General features: G+C 31.4%; 1 protein-coding gene across 1 annotated transcript; it reads left to right on the forward strand.

The window, feature by feature from the left end:
• The first annotated feature begins 1,949 nt into the window (after positions 1-1,949).
• On the forward strand, positions 1,950-15,372 carry GFAT (putative glucosamine-fructose-6-phosphate aminotransferase). The gene is made up of 11 exons (XM_007029181.3): positions 1,950-2,543; positions 4,457-4,629; positions 6,476-6,584; positions 7,988-8,133; positions 11,512-11,676; positions 13,014-13,374; positions 13,469-13,719; positions 13,793-13,907; positions 14,031-14,286; positions 14,371-14,539; positions 15,046-15,372. The coding sequence occupies exons 1-11, from the start codon at positions 2,288-2,290 to the stop codon at positions 15,127-15,129; spliced, it is 2,085 nt and encodes a 694-aa protein (XP_007029243.3). The 5' UTR covers positions 1,950-2,287; the 3' UTR covers positions 15,130-15,372.
• Positions 15,373-17,992: the final 2,620 nt, after the last annotated feature.

Here is a 17,992-nt window from a genome sequence, read left to right on the forward strand (position 1 = left end):
TAATTTTTCTTTTTTATTATTATGTGTCTCTTTTTTATTTTTTAAGTCATCATTATTCAATTAAATTAGATTATGATATTCTTTGTATTTTTTTATTTTTCAATTATTCGAAGATGATAATGACTTTTCATATATATATATATATAAATAATTTTTCACTAATGATTTTTTTAAAGTTAATTTTTGACTAATGATAATGAATATTCAAGGGCAACTGTGCATTGAAAAATAAGAAGGGTCAAAGTAACAATAAAAAAAAAACAAGAAAAGAAGAAATTATCCCAATTTTAATAAATTCAAATCTATATTTTTATTAATAATTCGTTCAATGAAAATTAATAATGATATTAAATTCTCGTCAATAATTTCAATTATATGGTATTTTTATCAATGATGTGACATCGATTTGATTAACACAAAAAAAACTTTTATTTTTAATAAAAATAGTAAAATGTTGTTATTTTAAAATTTAAAATGATATTTAAATATCTTGATATTTTGCAATGTAATGTGATTATAAGTAATTTAATTACAAATAATGCGATTATTAAAATGTGGTGGTTTACGAATACTTTGTTAGAAATGTAATGTCAAATTATAGAATTATCTATATTTATTAAAATTCAAGTTTAATATATTTATATTTTTTATTATTAATTTTTATATAATATCAACTTTTAATATATTTTTAATGTCATATATTTTATTTTTATTTATTATTATAATTTTATATATTTTATTTTTATTTTTAATATAATTTCTTATATTATATATTTTATTTTAATTTTTTTAAATTAATAATTATCATCTACTATCTACCAAATAATAGTTATTGAGAACAAACCTCAAAATCTTTATAAAAAAATAAATTATAATATTGTAAAATATTTTTAATAAAATAATAAAGTTAAAAGGTAAAAATATCTTTAATAACATTGTAGAAAGCAATCTGATTACATTAATTTTAAATTGTAATTATATTACATCTATTGACTATAATGTAATCTTACATTACAATGATTTATTACAAAACAAATTAACATTATACTATAATTTAATTGAATACATTGCACGAAACGTGCTTTCACCTTCCTCGTATCAAACGTTACTTTATTTTTATTATTATTATTAAAAACTATAATTTTTGTAAATTGATATGCATAATGTGCATTAGCCATCTAAATTAAAGTGAGTAATGATCTAAAGTTAGTCATAAAACATTTTGGACAAATGGATTTAGATATTTATAGTTTGATAGGTGATAGACTAAAGACAAGTAAGTCTATAGGGATGAGATTTTATGGATTTATCCAATATAATTATTTAAAAATTATATACGATATAAGTTAAATATTTATAAATTATACTACTTGAATTCATAAAAAAAACTTACGTTTTGAAGGTCTTAAGAATCAAATTAAAAAGTTATTTGTGCTAATTGTTAATTTATACAAAACAATAAATAAGAAACAAAAAAAAAATATCAATAACACTTAATAAAAGGTTAAAATTTTAAAAGTAAAATCAAATTATAAACTAATGATCGAATGATGACGTTGATATTAATAAATTTGAAATATTACATATGATTATCATTTTCATTTTTGTTATGTTGTTGCTTAATAATATTTATTCATTCTAAATTGAATATTAATTTTTTTTCTTTTTAAACACTTATCAAGCTTTATTTTTTGAACACGTAAACCTTTTTTTTTAAAATTCACGTTAATTTGTTATATTTTAAACTTGGCTTTAAAATCTATAGTTTGTCACTATTATAATAATTTTTTATAAATATAAAAAATACCATGTCAAAATAATTTCTTAATCTCTGTATCAAATCAAATATAAATAAATATATAATTTTTTTGATCCCAAATAAATATATAATTTGAATACATAAAAAATCTATATATTATTATGTTTTCCAGTTTATTACATGAAAGAGCTTAAGGAATGCTCATGAACCAAAATATATTAGAAATATCAAGCCCGTCGTTCCTCTTGGCGGAACCCCATCGCCTGTCACTTCCCCTTCATCAATTGCCTCCTATATAACTTATAAGAGCAGTCTATTGCATCCCCAAGATTATAATTATTTTTCTGAAAAGAAAATTCAAAAGCTCAAAAATCAAAAGTCAAAAGTCAAAAGTCAAAATTATCTACCTCCTTTGATCTTTCCTTCCATCGCCAGAGAACTGAGACAAACAGAGAGTGAAGGAACAACACATCCGCCCTCCCCCACTTTCAAAATTTTTTATTTATTTTCAGCAATTGAGAATTGAAAATGTGTGGGATATTTGCTTATTTGAATTACAACGTGAACAGAGAAAGAAGGTACATTCTTCAGGTTCTCTTCAATGGCCTTCGTCGTCTCGAGTACAGAGGCTACGATTCCGCTGGAATTTCCATCGACAACGACGTCGCATTTTCTCGCGATCCGAACACCCCTCAATCATCCTCCAACCCCTCTCTCTTCCCTTCCCCACTTGTTTTTCGCCAGGAAGGAAACATCGAGTCCCTCGTCAAATCCGTCTACGAAGGTAAGTAACTTATTACCTTTTAAATTTCTCTTTCAAATTTCGGAGTTTTCTGATTGTTTTGTTCGGTCGCTGAGAAAAGGAAAGAAAGAACGGGAGAGAGCATGGGTTCCTATCCGGGTCGGGTTGTGCCGACAACCTGGTTTTATATGTTCTTACATCGGGTTATAAATTTGTTTGTATGGACCGGGTCGGGTCGAAGTGGGACCTATCGCACCAGGGGCGGTGGTTCTAGTAGTAGTAACTTAAAAGAAAAGTAAAGGGCAATGTTGGGCCTCATTGCTTATTAAATTTTATGCATCCTTTTCTTCTTTTTTTTTATCACTAATATATATATATATATATATATATATTCTTAAAATGAAATTCTTACTCTTTTTTAGATTTCCCTTTTAATTTTCATATTTGCTTTTTATAAGAAGTTATTATAAAGTATAAATAAATTGTACAAGGTAAAATAATAAAAGATGAAATAAATGACTATTTAACATAAATAATTATTTATCATCTTTTACTTATTATCCACTAAATTTCAATTTTAAGTTTGATTTTTTTCATTTTGTTATTTGTTTTTACATCCAAATTCTCTTCTTAGCCGGTAAAAGGAACAACCAAAGGAGCAATTGAGATCAATTGAAGTAATTAAAATAAGATATGAGCTTTGCTTGCGTGAATTTTTCTTAATCTGTTGACACCCCAAACTGGAATGGACCCATAATTTTCTAGTCGTGGTTGATTGAGTTAGGCTTATTTTTTCTATAGCTTTGGTTACCAAGTAGACCGCTACTTAAATTCTTTTCTGATAACCAAAAATAAAAAATTAAGAAAAGAAAAAGAAAACTGGAGAATACTTGTGGTACTCATTTGTTGGTTTCCTTTCTGTTTTAGAAACTTTTAAATATTGATACAGTGATACTGTCCTTATTTTAAACAGGGATTACTTTGCTCATGTTTGTTCATGCAAGATTATTGATTGCTATATGATGTGTTTTTTCTCTTTCTCTCCATCATGTGAACACTTAAAGATTGATTTTGATAGCTGCTAATGCAATCTCGGGATCAAGAAATATGGAAACTCTGTCAGAATGCTGTTTGTTATTCAAATTATACAAATTGACTTTGAAGAATTGTGAATAGTCAATTGGTGATGTACTTTTGGAATTGGCTTCCCCAACCCTTCATATTTTATTCTTTTTGTCCCTCTTGAGGGAAATAGTTAATTCCATTTCTTTGTCCAATGAACTTTTGTGGGTTTAAATCTCAAATTTTAAATTCCCATTTTTATAATTGAATCACACATATGTACGTACGTACATACATATGTGACAAGTTTAAAATAATGGAGGTCAAAATTTAAAATTTTTTATCAACAAAAGTCAATATGTGACAAGTTTATTGGTTCAGATGGAGTATCTATATAATATAGTCATTTGATTTTTTTGTTCTTTTTCTCTACCTTTTTCTTTCCTAGGGGTGAAGGTGGAACTGATCTGTAATGTAAAGCAATGAACTTCTGTAATGTGGGCTTTCATTATGCTTTTAAATTGATTAAATATATTGCGAAGGAAAATGGTACAATGTTTTTAATTTTATTTTAATAATTCTTGGACCATGGTGTACTCTCATCTCAGCAGCAACCTATCTTAAAATGGAAGCATATGACTTGTTTATTGAGAGTGAATCAAAATGTTTTGTAATTGTTTCCCACATTTTAATGATCACTTCATATGAGTGGAATTAATTTTGAGTTACAAAGCTGTAGTGCTCTCATGTTCTTTGTCTATCGTAAATTTGTATTTAAAAAACAACTTGTTTGCTTGTTTATCCCCAGTGGCATCGTTTTGTTTTTAGTTCTGTTCTTCAGTTATGTTGCCACAGGCTATAGATTGTATTAATGGTGGTTTTGGTACTTCCAGAGGTAGCTGCAACAGAGTTGAATTTGGAGGAATCCTTTTCCATCCATGCTGGGATAGCACACACCCGGTGGGCTACCCATGGGGAGCCTGCTCCAAGGAATAGTCATCCGCAGACTTCTGGTTCTGGAAATGACTTCTTGGTTGTTCACAATGGTGTTATCACTAATTATGAGGTTTTGCTTAAAATTTCAATGACATTGTTCTCATTTTATTACGTAAACAAGCTTAATAGCATTCTTGATGGATATGCAACAAAGGTTCTTATATTGTGATTGTTGTTTATTTAACATTTTGTTTTAGAAGATGAAATAGTTAATTACATGTGTAAAAGGTAAGCGACTGATTTTTAGATTGATAACTCTATTGATGGTTGTATGAATCACTAGATCTCATTCTTCTTCTTCTCTGTCTTCTCCCTCTATTCTCTGCTCTCCCTTCTTTTTTTCAGCACCATTTGTACAGAATAAACTATGTTGAACAATGTGACTAAGTAGTTTAAATTCTTCAAGAATAGTCACATGCACATATGAATTAGAAAGACATAAGCTCAGAAGCTAGCGCAGTTAGGCAAAATTTAACTGGTGGATTTTGCTCCATTTTTGCTCTTGTGCCTGTTTCCACATTCATTTTCTTATTGAGTATTTGAAAGGTGGTGAAACTCTTGTGTCTTGTAAGGGAGTGGAGCCATGAGTTGAATATGGAATATTTATTTTCTTTTTTCTCTTCTGCTGTTTATGTTTTCAGGCGGTTTGGATGTGCTGTTCTCTTCCATAGTTGCTTACATTTGAGCATTAATGTATTTGTTTAACCTCTTTATGTCTCACTTCTTGTATATTAGTAATTCTCCTTATGACATCTGTGATGTTATTTTGGTTGTTTACTTATTTGAATTAGCAAAAAGGTGAATTGTTCGCTTTCTTAAGTTTTAGATTCTCAGAACAAGAGAAAGTTTCTTCAGCAATTTTTTTTAAATGATAACGTTAGAATATATGGCCATCTTATTAATTATCTTATTAATTATAATAGCTGTTGCATCAGAGTTCTGGATGAATAAGCAGTTTGGGTCTGGTGTCGCAGTTGCCAAGGTTGTGTTACTGATTGAAATCATGGTGCCAGTTTCAGTATAAGTAGTGAAATGGTTGCAATGATAAAAACATAGTTGCAATTTTGACCTATTCTTTGAATTTTGTGACTATTTTGGTTGTGGCATTGGCATATATCATTGGTGTTTCCCTATTGTGGAGACAATGGTGATGGCTGTGAGCAAGTAATTGTGGTGTTGTACTATGAACTGCAGTTGAATTGGTGGTTGGATGGTGATGGTGATTTTTTGATGAAAATGCAGGTCCGAGATTGCGAATTTTTATAGGGGCTGATTTCAGAGGTGAATAAATGTCTCCTCCTGCATATTAATCTAGTGTCTGGAGAAAACACACAAAACTCTGTAGTGCATAACAGTTCAAATATCAACTTGTATTGGAAAGCTAACCATGTTGACAAGCTGGTTTGGCTACAAAATTTAGTAAAACTGACAAACCAACAATTAGATTCAACCAGATAGCCCTTAGAGAGAGTGTACTACCGTCTAGCACACCATATTTTGAATAGCTAAGAGAGAGAGAGAAAGAGATTTTCTTTGGTGTTTCTTCAACTCTCTTCAACTGCTTTGAAGGCCTTTATGTTGGGAGTCGAACATGCTGCTCAGATTTGACAATTGGAATGGGGTTTTGTGTGTAAGAAGACAATAACTTTGTCTGCAGATACGTTATGTAGTTAGAAAACTCCCATGCTTCATCTGCTAATGGCCTTATAGAAATTTGTCTGCAACTTTTATACATGTCATATATTTCGTCACAGCAATGGCTTACTCTTCCTGTTATTGTCAAATGATTTTTTCCATTATTTGTGCCACTGCATTTCATCATAATCTTTCCTTTATTTAACAGTTTTCACTCAAAATTTTGATGCATGGAAGTATCTCCATAGTGAGCTGATTTTGAGATATATTTACATTGTCAGGTCTTGAAAGAGACCCTGGTTCGACATGGATTCACTTTTGAATCTGAAACAGACACGGAAGTAATACCAAAGCTTGCCAAATTTGTTTTTGACAAAGCAAATGAAGAAGGTAAATTTATTTCTGAACTAATCGATGTAATACTACAAAATTTGATTATGGTTTACAGCCTTGCGATTCATGCAAATGCATAATACCATTGGTTTTGCACTTCATGCTGAGTCCTAATAGTTGGTTACATTGCACTTCTTTTGTGCCTTGTGCCTTGGGCAATGTGAGGGACCTAGCATGTAGTGCGCACATTGAGCCTTTGGATGTGATATGCAGTAGCAAATTCAGTGTTCTTTACCCTGTTTCTACTGCTATGCTGGCATGTAAAGCAATGACAATAATGGTGTGGCATACGTGACTTAGGTAGTGTTGCAGCTACTTGGATGTGCTCTTAATCTGCATGAAATGGACCTGTAGTTAATCTGCTGGCGCATATCCCTGAATCTAAGTATTGATATATTTCAGTTTAGGAGTTCTGGAAACTTCTATATGAAACTAGATCTTTTGTCTTTTGCTGCACATTAGGCAAGCTAAGATGCATTGAAATTCATAATGGCATGGAAGAGATTGTTGGAAACTTCGCTTGTGCATAGTTGAAGGAAGTGAATATAATTGGGGCATGGGATATATGTTATTCAAACATATATGATATTTACTGTGTTGTACAGTTATAGAACAACAGCCACAAAAGGACAAAGCAACATTGAAACAATACAACAAGAAAGAAACCCAATCTAGGTTATGTTGCTGATAAGGTTGTGGCAGACTTTGCATGAGATGTCATGAGCATTCTAGGCAGTATTCAATTACCCTTGTCCTCTTCTTCCAATTCTCCATACTGCTGAAGCTTCTCTGAGTGGTTTGTTTGGTTCTCAATATGCAGTCTTTTGCCTAAACTCTTCCTTGAGAATGAGTACCCATTTTAGTGGACTTAAGTGGCCTTTTTCTTTTAAATTGCATTGGCCCAACTTGATGAGTCACTCCCAATTACTTATTTGCAGATTTGTGGACTTGTTGACCACTACTTTAGGGTCTGTTTAAGTAGCCAATATGTGGTCTGTATAAAGTTTCTTTCCTCCTTATGTGACTGTCAATGTTTGATAACCTGTTTGCATGACCATCATGTCTCTGTCTCACAATAAGCCTCCTTGCAGTTTTAAATTTGCGATATTTAATTTGGTTCTTAACAGCCTCTGAAATTTGTATAATATTTAGTTTAAATTGTGCGGTTGAAACACTGACCCAACTGTCAAGCCAATGACCTGGTGACCTGTTACCTTCACTGGACAGGGTATGTACGTGGGGCTTTAACCCTGTATTGCCTTTTGCCTTCATTATTGTCCAAGACATAGGTTCTTTGCAACTGGTCTCATATCTTTCTAAAAATGGTTTTTCTTCAAATATGTTTTAGGACACATATTTTAAATCAAATGCACTTAGAGTGGTTATTTTTTCTTCTGCAGGTGACGACGCTGTCACATTTAGTCAAGTAGTGCTTGAGGTTATGAGGCATCTTGAGGGAGCTTATGCTCTCATTTTCAAAAGTCGGCATTATCCAAATGAGCTTATTGCTTGCAAACGTGGTAGTCCATTGCTCTTAGGTGTCAAAGTAAGTATGCTCTTTAACCAAGCTTCTTATATCATTGATTTCTACACCAGAGAATTCATTTTATAAATGCTTTTGGGTATCGAGTTTTTTAGTAGGTGGTGTTTTTTGCTTTGAGTTAGCCACTACTCTATTAAGATCTTCAGATTCAGTTTGTTTGTTCATTTGCTTTGTTTTGTTTTGTTTTGGTTTGGTTTTTTCTTTTTCTTTTTGCAGACGTTTGTTGTGTAATTCTTCTTTTTACTTGTTTCTTGATTTTCTTGTAATTTGGCTTCATATAGTATTGTTGTCTTATCAAAAATAATTGCTTTAGTTCAAGCCTTCAAGCATTGTCAAATATACTGCGTTTGAGAATTCATTATCGCTCTTAGGACATAGAACAAGAACTCAGGTTAGTGTCGAAGTTATGAGTGGCAAGTGTTATGGATTCTCTTTGTGCTACATCAAGGTAAATGATTGCATGTCTTCTTAAAAGTGTTTGTAAAACTTGTAAAGATTTCTAAACAACTACTATGGGGATATGCATTTTGATCATCAAGGATGAAAAAGGAAAAAAAGTCAGGCTTTGTTTGGTTATTACTTCTTTCTTTTTCTTTCTGCTACTTCTTCTTCTTCTTCTTCTTTTTTTTTTTTTTTGTAGAAGCAAAATCCAAATTGTGCTTTTGGATATAAAAGCAAAAAATATTTTATAGAGAATCTTCCTACATTAAAACAGAGTTGGAGAGAAGAAAGAAAAGCTAGAGAGAGAGGTGGTGACAGAGGTAGAGAGAGAAGGCGGAGAGCTAAGTGATTGAAGGATGGTTTAAGGCCGGTGATGCCAAATAGCAAAGGAGAGGAAGAGAGGCAGAGAAACAAAGGGAGGAAAGAGGAGAAAGAAAGTGGCAGGTGGGGATTAGTCTCATATCTTTGCTTCAAACTCATGTTAGTAATTAGCATGGGGCTACCCTAGCTCCCATTGGCATAGCTATGTGGGCTACCCTAGTGCTCCCATTGGCATAGCTATATGTAGCAAAGGGCCAGATTTGGTGCCTCAACTGACTGGCCCTTCACTGACTGAGAAAGGAAGGAAAAAAATAAAATAAAAAAGAAAGAGGAAGGACAACTATTTTGATAACATCTACTATTAAAATAGTAGTAATATTCATTAATATTACTATCACAAATTTAAATGATAAAAAGGAAAAAAAAAAAAGAGAAGAAAGGAAAAAAAAAAAACAACAAAGAAGATGGAAAAAGAAAAAAAGAAGAAGAGAAAATGGAATGACAAATATCTTCTATTGTAAGTTCAATTCCAATGACAATGATATTAGTAATAATATTAAACCCAAATGACAAAACAAAATTTAAAAAAAAAAAAAAATCTAAATGAAAGTAAAGTACCAAAAAAACAGGGAAAAGAAAAGAGAGAAGAGAAAGGTAAAAAGAAAAAGGGGAAAAATATTTTCTTAAATTAATTGATATGAATAAAAGACTCGTACTTTTAATTAAGATGGATTTTGAATACTCAAATAAATATATTTATAAATTCATGGATTTGTTATGGATTATTTAAGTAAACTTTCAATCATTAGTGATTATTTAAGCTAAAATTATTTGTTAATATGCTGATTTTATTACTAAATTAATGGTTGATAGAAGTATTACTTATTTAAAATATGGTTTTAATGTATAAAGAAAAAGAAACCATTTTTATCTTTAAATGTATTTAAGATGTGAGAATTATCTTCTTCTTCCAGGTCTTCAAAAGAAGAAAAATATTCCTTATGCAATTTTTTACAAGACAAAATTTGCAGTAATCCCTATTCAAGATGACAGTTGAAGTTTTCTCTCATTAAATCATATCTTTGCATACGAGCACATGTAGGTTTCCTCTTTACATATCCAGACTATCTCAAACAAGTTTCTCATTTTGTCCTCAATTGATGCAACCCCCACATTTTCCTTTATGCATTTTTTCCTAATTTTATATTTCATTGTGTGTCCATACATGTAGCACAGCATACTCATATCTGCCATGCTCATTCTTAACATATTTTGCTTTTTAGTTGCCCAACAATTAGTTTCATAGGGCATTGCTGTCTTATCACTCATGTAAATTGCCCTTAGTCTTCAGTAGAATTTTATGATCTCGCAAAAGAAAATAGAGAACAGACAAAATTTGAAGTTAAAAGGGCCATTTTTACGAATAGACATAATATACAAAAAAACCATTAAACTATTCAAGAAAATTTAAATAAGCCCTTATACTTTTATTTTAAGCCAAATAAGCTGTTGTATTTTTTATTTTTAATCAAATAAGCCTTTATGACTAATGATTGACATAGTCAAAATATCATTGGTTATTTTATGTCATGTGACGCAAAAATATCATTGGTTATTTTATGTCATGTGACGCTGACATGGTATGTTAAAATATCATAATTAATTATAATGTGGCATATTGGCGTATCATAATTGATGAGGAGATGACATACTAATTTTCATGATAATATGATCATGTGGCATTTTTTACCCTCCACATCATTGTCATATCAGTGCCATGTGAATATAAAATGACAGGTGGCATTTATACTAAATACAATTAGTCAATCATTAATAATAAGGGCTTATTTGATCTAAAATAAAAGTAAGGAGGCTTAATTGAACACAATAAAAAATAAGGGCTTATTCAAATATTCTTGAATAGTTTAGGGGCTTATTTAAGCATTATGCCTTTCGAATAATGCGGTGTTCAAGCACTTAAGATAGCAGGTATCTTTATCTTTGGGCTAGACCAATTGAATGTTCCATCTAAAAAGAAGTTTGAAGGAATAGATTTTATGCTATCTATTGATAGTCTTCTAATCCGACTTTCTGACTGTAGGAACAGATTTTATTTGTCAATGCGATCCAACCTTACTGACTGCAGGAACAGATTTTATGTGTCAATGCACAACAAATTGGTACAAGCAGCATGTGGAAGTATAATTGCTTTTGACTTTTTCTCAATCAAATACATATATATAAAAGCTAATAATGTTGCAAATAGATTTTGGAATTCTATCATTCTTGATAAAGAGTTGGTTGACAAGAACAAGAGGTGTCTGCTTATACAGTGCAATTTCTGCTCGGCACCCTTCTCTAATTAAGTATAAACTGTCGAAGACAAAAAACACAAAATCTTGTTGTAGTGGAAGTCCTTATAAAGTCTGTTCTTGCTCGTTTGGCCATTTACTGTTTGTGTTTTTACTGGGTTATAATTTTGTGCATTAAATCATACTAGGTTACAGATTCAGTGCATGAAATTTCTTGTGTCTTTTTGTTATATAGTATTTTATATCTGTCAGGTTGGTGCCTTGCTCTTTTTTTTTTTTGGTCATTTAAGAAATTGCTTTCTCTCAGGAATTAAATGAAGGTGTGTGCAATGCATCGGCATTTCATGATGCTAAGTTTCTGTCAAAGAATGGCAATCCTAAGGAACTTTTTCTATCAAGTGATGCGAATGCTCTTATTGAACACACAAAGAAAGTTCTGGTTATCGAGGATGGGGAAGTAGTTCATCTCAAGGTGCATATTCATCAGTTGGATAATTTTGCAAGTCATCCTTTGTTCTTGTTGCCTTTCTATACTTGATATATGTCTTAAAAACACTTCTGGTTCTACTCTACCATTATATCTATGTGCATCTTGTTTTTTTGTTGTCATTTTATCCCTCCTTTTTCATCTCTTTCTATCCTTCCCTTTTTATATAACATGTAGACCTTCCTAGAATTAAATGCTACGTAGAATCTGATGGATAATTTTACCGTATAAGCTTCTTGTGATGCTTATTAAAATCCGAGATATATAGAATATGGTTGTGAACCTATTTTAGGAGACATTTATTTTGTTTTTCTTTTTCTTTTAACTTAAAAGGCACATTGGAGTTTCCAATGGAATAGTATTTGCACTAAAGCATCTGTGACAATTGTGTTGGTTTAAAGTTTTAAAATTGTGTTGGTTCAAGACCAACCAAATCACTAAGGGGCTTTCTTATGAGTAATCTTAATAGGAATGTTATGTTATGATTTCATTTTGGTTTCGACATTGAGGTGACTGTTACTCATTAGGAATAGAAGGACAAAAAAACATCCAGCTTAAGATATTTCCAGTGAGTCAATGACATGTAGCTTTGAGCTCCTTAGATCCACCTGCCAATTATCATTCTGTCTCATAGATGATTAACCTAGATGTCAATAAGGTTATATAATGATGTCCTAACTAATGTTTTTTCCCTCGTGGGATTTCTTTTGTTTTTGGATGTTTTGGAACCATTTGAGCAGCTGGTTTGCCGACAAAGTGGTGGCATTTGGTATTGATAATTGCAACATTATGCTGTTATGGTTGGATGGTTGTCATTCCCAGGGTTATGAGTTTAAGGACCAGTCTCAATGCAATCTTTTGTAGCCTTTGTAGATTGCCAATTTTGGAATGCAAAGAATCACAGACTGTCTAGTCTTCTTTCTAGTGATGTCTCAATAACATCTTTAAGAATGAAATTGATATCATGGAATGACATTTTACTTTGATTTCATTTTATTCCCTGGATTAGGAATATTTAAGTATGTTTACACCACATTTTTCTGGAGTAAACATGCATTTTGTGGCTCTTTTCCCCCTCTGTTTTACTAATATCTTCCCTAACTCGCAGTCATACCGTTACTACAACTGTCTTGAAAAATTAAACCATGTAATTCTTGAGCTCACTCTTGCTCATGGTGCATAGAATCATAGTCAACTCATGATATATCTACCTCTTTACTTTCTGCATTGATTAGTCTTTTAATAGTGGTCGATCAAATCGTTTTTCCTTTCCTGCATGTTGCTTGGATGCATTTTTTTCACGAATCAACTGGTTTCTTCAGGAAGGGGGTGTATCAATCCTAAAATTTGATAATGAAAAAGGAAGAAATGGTGGTAGTCTTTCTAGGCCTGCATCAGTGCAACGTGCATTATCTATTCTTGAGATGGAGGTTGAGCAAATAAATAAGGGAAAATATGAGCATTATATGCAGAAAGAAATTCATGAACAGCCAGAATCTTTAACAACTACAATGAGAGGGAGGCTTATACGTGGAGGTTCCTGTAAAGCTAAGACTGTTCTTTTGGGTGGATTGAAGGATCACCTTAAAACAATTAGGCGTAGCCGAAGGATTGTGTTTATTGGTTGCGGTACAAGCTACAATGCTGCTCTAGCTGCTAGACCCATCTTGGAAGAACTCTCTGGTGAGTGCCATTTGTCTGGAAACAAAATTTGTGCACATCTTAAAATTTGTTTTCTTCATTTTTAACTTATTTGGTTGATTTATGTGGAAAATAGGGGTGCCTGTTACAATGGAAATTGCTAGTGATCTATTGGATCGGCAAGGTCCTATATACAGAGAGGATACAGCAGTTTTTGTCAGTCAATCTGGTGAAACGGCTGATACATTGCATGCCCTAGAATATGCTCTGGAAAATGGTGCATTATGTGTTGGCATAACAAATACTGTTGGTAGTGTAATAGCACGGAAGACACACTGTGGGGTTCATATAAATGCTGGATGTGAGATTGGTGTTGCAAGTACCAAGGTAAGTGCATTGATCAATACATCTTTATGTAATTTTGTTTTATAGGTAAAAAATTTTCTGCTGTTATTAATAGGCATATACAAGTCAAATAGTAGTGATGGCCATTTTAGCTCTGGCAATTGGAGGTGACACAATTTCTAATCAAGAGAGAAGGGAGGCTATAATAGATGGTCTATTTGACCTGCCAAGTGAGTCTCAATTGTTGCCCCCTCTTATTTCTTTCCTTTTGTTGTTTATTTTAAAAGATTTTCCCCTTTGCATTTCGTTTTTGTAGCTGAACTAATTTTCTGTGTTGTGATCCACTTTTACAGACAAAATCAGGGACGTGTTGAAGCTTGACCAGGAAATGAAGGATCTTGCAAAGTTATTGATTGCTGAGCAGTCACTTCTTGTCTTTGGGAGAGGATACAACTATGCAACTGCTTTGGAAGGTGCTTTAAAAGTGAAGGAAGTGGCTCTTATGCACAGTGAAGGGATACTTGCTGGTGAAATGAAACATGGTCCCTTAGCATTAGTTGATGAAAATCTTCCAATTGTTGTGATTGCTACCCGTGATGCTTGCTTCAGGTTGGTTTGGTTGTAGTTTGGGGGATATTCTTTTATTTTATTACTTTCCATTGTTTGGCACTAAAATCTTCAAATTGCTAACAGCAAGCAGCAGTCAGTTATTCAGCAACTTCATGCCCGCAAAGGTCGCTTAATAGTAATGTGTTCAAAAGGGGATGCTGCATCAGTGTGTTCTGGAGGAGCCTGTCGAGTAATTGAAGTTTCCTACGTTGAGGACTGTCTTCAACCTGTGGTTAATGTAGTTCCATTACAGGTATTGTTCTCATATATTTATTTAAGTTTGCTTTTTATTGTGAAGCTAGCAATTTACCTGATTCTATGTACAATGTCATACTTGAATAATGGGCATTATGCATTCTGTAAGTGACAAGACAAATTCATTCCTTATGCATTCTGTAAGTGACAAGACAAATTCATTCCTTATGCTCTGATAAATATTATATGATTGCTCAATGGCGTGTGTCCTAGCTATTGCAAATATAAAATGCTGAAAGCCTTGCATAGATGACTCAGTCCTCTGCACAAGTTTTAATATGTCTAAATGCTCTATATGCCACATACTTGGAGTTCATTGCAAAGTTTTATCCACATGATAGGAACGTGGATGAGAGATGCTAATCCAAAATTCTTCTTTAACCTTCTGGGCTTTTATTTGGTTATAGTTTTTACCAAACTCCTGTGTCTCAAGACATTGTTACAAAAATTTGTGACTCTGTTAAGCTAATGAACCATAAGCTTTAATTTGCTTTTTGGGTGCAGTTACTGGCATATCACCTCACTGTTCTAAGGGGATACAACGTTGACCAGCCTCGGAATCTTGCAAAGAGCGTGACCACACAGTGAGGAATGTCTACTGATGAACTCCCATTCACGTTCCTCTGTAAATTATTAGAGTGGACACAGTATGCATTCTTTTACCTCCTTTTGTTTTTCCTTCTTGAGATTATTTGCAAGATGAATGGGGTATAATTGAATGAAAGCAAAGACGGTTGTATGCTGATACTCTGATATGATGAACAAAATGACAATCTTATGTACTTGGGGGAGATAAATAAATACAAAAGAAAATTGCATTGCATTCTGGGACATCCCTATATGGAGTAAAGTAGGAAGAAATGCCTGGACTTAGATATAGCATCATGGAATACTGTGACATGAGGCTCGGTGGAGGAGATTGAACTATATTTTACATCTTGGTGGTTGTGGTGTTTGTTGAACCAAGAACAAAATCACAACCTTTCAGTGGCAAAATCAAATGCATGTGCAAGTATGTATAGGCACAACTTGAAATCAATATTCAAATTCCTTTGTCAGCACACTTAGAATTTGTTAATGATTGGTAGTGTCGATCTTCTGTCGGAGCTAGGAATGATTTCAAAATGTTTGTTGAAAATAACATATTTTTGTTTCTTTTAGGAAAATAAAAAAAAAAAAAAACAAGATGCTTGTGATCAAAAGATTACTATATAAATTTACTGTAAGGTCAATTAATATAATTTTAAAAAAATAATAAAAACCAGTAATGATAATTCTTATATATTTATGTCAATATTTTATCAATGCTTGTTCTTTATGTTAATTTTTATAAATTTATGTTAAGATTTTGCAATTGTTAATTTTTGCTATAATTATTTTTTATTTTATTATTATTCATTTATAAATTAAAATTTGTAAATCATTAAATACTTTTAACTTGAGAATATAAATTTAAATATTTAATATACACAAAAATTATGTTTATTTTGATGTAATTGATTTGTTACGGTAACTTTCATATATTTTTGTCAATATTTTAATAATATTTGTTTCACTTTTATGATTTTTTACGTTAATATTTATAAATTTGAGTCAAGATTTTTCAATTGTTAACTTTTACTAATTATTTTTATCTTTATTATTATTAGTATTATTATTCATTTATACAAATTTATAAATCGATAAATACTTTTAATTCGAAAATTTAAATTTAAATATTTAATTTTCACAAAATTTATAAATTATTAAATACTTGTCCACAAGCCCACAAAAAAATTAAATAAAAAATCTCTCCATCAAGAGATAACTCCATTTGTCGGGAGAGTACTCTCTCCTCTGGACTCTTTAATTTTCCACAACAAAAAATTTTTAAAAAAATTCCCTCTATTGGCTGAGAAGAGAGTCCATATCTCTCTTGTAATCTTTAATTTTTTTAAAAAAAAATTTTCCTTTAAACCGGTACCGGTTTCAACATTAGATTTCAATTTCATCTTACAAATCGGATGGTCATTATTCATTAAACTTACAAGAAGCTCAAATATCATGCCCTTAGGTAGAATTTGCCATAAATGTGACTACAAATTCAATTTTAAAAAATATAAGAAATTTCTCCTCCACTAAATTTATTTAATTATTTACGAAAGAAAACATTTCTAAATAGATTATAATTACAGTTAAAGTTTTTATTACATTATGCCTATTATAAATATAACACGTGGCACTCTTTTTGACTTTGGTCAAATGTACAACATTTAACGACGTTCCCAATTAGTTTCTTGTAGGCCTTCTTCAAGTATTATCTTCTCTGTTTAATACTCCCTTCAAGATGAAACGTGTATATTATGCACCTTTTGTCTTTGTTAGATCAATAAGTTCAATGTGAATCAATTCAAGAGGAGTGAATTGGGTTGTTTTAAAATTTTTAAGATTCTTTTCAATTTTTGTAAGAAGATAGAATCTTTTTTTACTTCAAATGCTTAATTTGAAAATAAACAAAATAGTTGACTTGAGAAATTTAAATTGTAAGTAAAAATAAGAAGGAAAAAACTTACACAAATATTTTATAGAGGTTTAGCCTCTTTGCTTACATTCTTTTCCTTAGAGTCACTAAGGAGTTTAAAATTCACTATTGAATCAAAGTTCAATATAATGCTTTTTGAGACTCAACCATAACCTTTCAATACAATACCTTTTTATTGTTAAAGCACAATCACTCTACTTTTTATGTGATTAAGTTATAACCACTTAAACAAGTATAATGAGAATAGTGTAAATATAGTTGGTATGCCTCTTAAAGCTTGAATAACAAATTAGGTACAATGTTAGTGAAGGAGTGAGGCCTTAATAAATGCTGCACTAGAAGACTTTAAGGATTAAAAGAATAGTACAATGGGTCTTGAATGATTTTTGACAAATTCTTCTCTTTTGAGCTGTGTCTCGAAGTTTTCTAACCTTCATAAATGCTGAGAAAGCTTGTATTTATAGTTGTTGAAGCTTCAGGAGTAGTTATGAGTGCATAATGTGAAAATAGCAGCTCTTCTCTTCATTCAAGGCTCCAATAGTCATATTGCATCAAGACATATGTGAATGTATCGTTACATTACTTCTTTTATTTTTGAATTCCAGCTAAAATGTATCGATATATTTATTAATGTATCGATACATTGTGCATATATCGATACATTTGAACTTGCTTGTAAAGGTTTTGATATTTAAAATGTATCGATACATTTGTTAATGCATCAATATTTTTAAGAAAGTAAGCATTTTGTTGTTTTTCTATCGATACATTTGAGAACATATCAATAGATTGAGTGGACTTTTTGAGTTTTGACTTTCCTCAAAAACATGTATCGATAGATTTTAAAATCTATCAATAGTTGTCCAAATGTATCTGTAGACACCAATTTTAATCAAAATATTAATATAACAAAAGAATTGAAAATAAAAA

The sequence above is a fragment of the Theobroma cacao genome, chromosome 5, assembly GCF_053813885.1.
Source record: "Theobroma cacao isolate CCN51 chromosome 5, ASM5381388v1, whole genome shotgun sequence".
NCBI lineage: Eukaryota > Viridiplantae > Streptophyta > Magnoliopsida > Malvales > Malvaceae > Theobroma > Theobroma cacao.

Coding starts and splice junctions, on each gene's coding strand:
- GFAT (XM_007029181.3), top strand. CDS start 2,288: ATGTGTGGGATATTTGCTTATTTGAATTACAACGTGAACAGAGAAAGA. Junction 4,630..6,475: donor GTGTTATCACTAATTATGAG/GTTTTGCTTAAA, acceptor TTACATTGTCAG/GTCTTGAAAGAGACCCTGGT. Junction 13,720..13,792: donor TTGGTGTTGCAAGTACCAAG/GTAAGTGCATTG, acceptor TGTTATTAATAG/GCATATACAAGTCAAATAGT.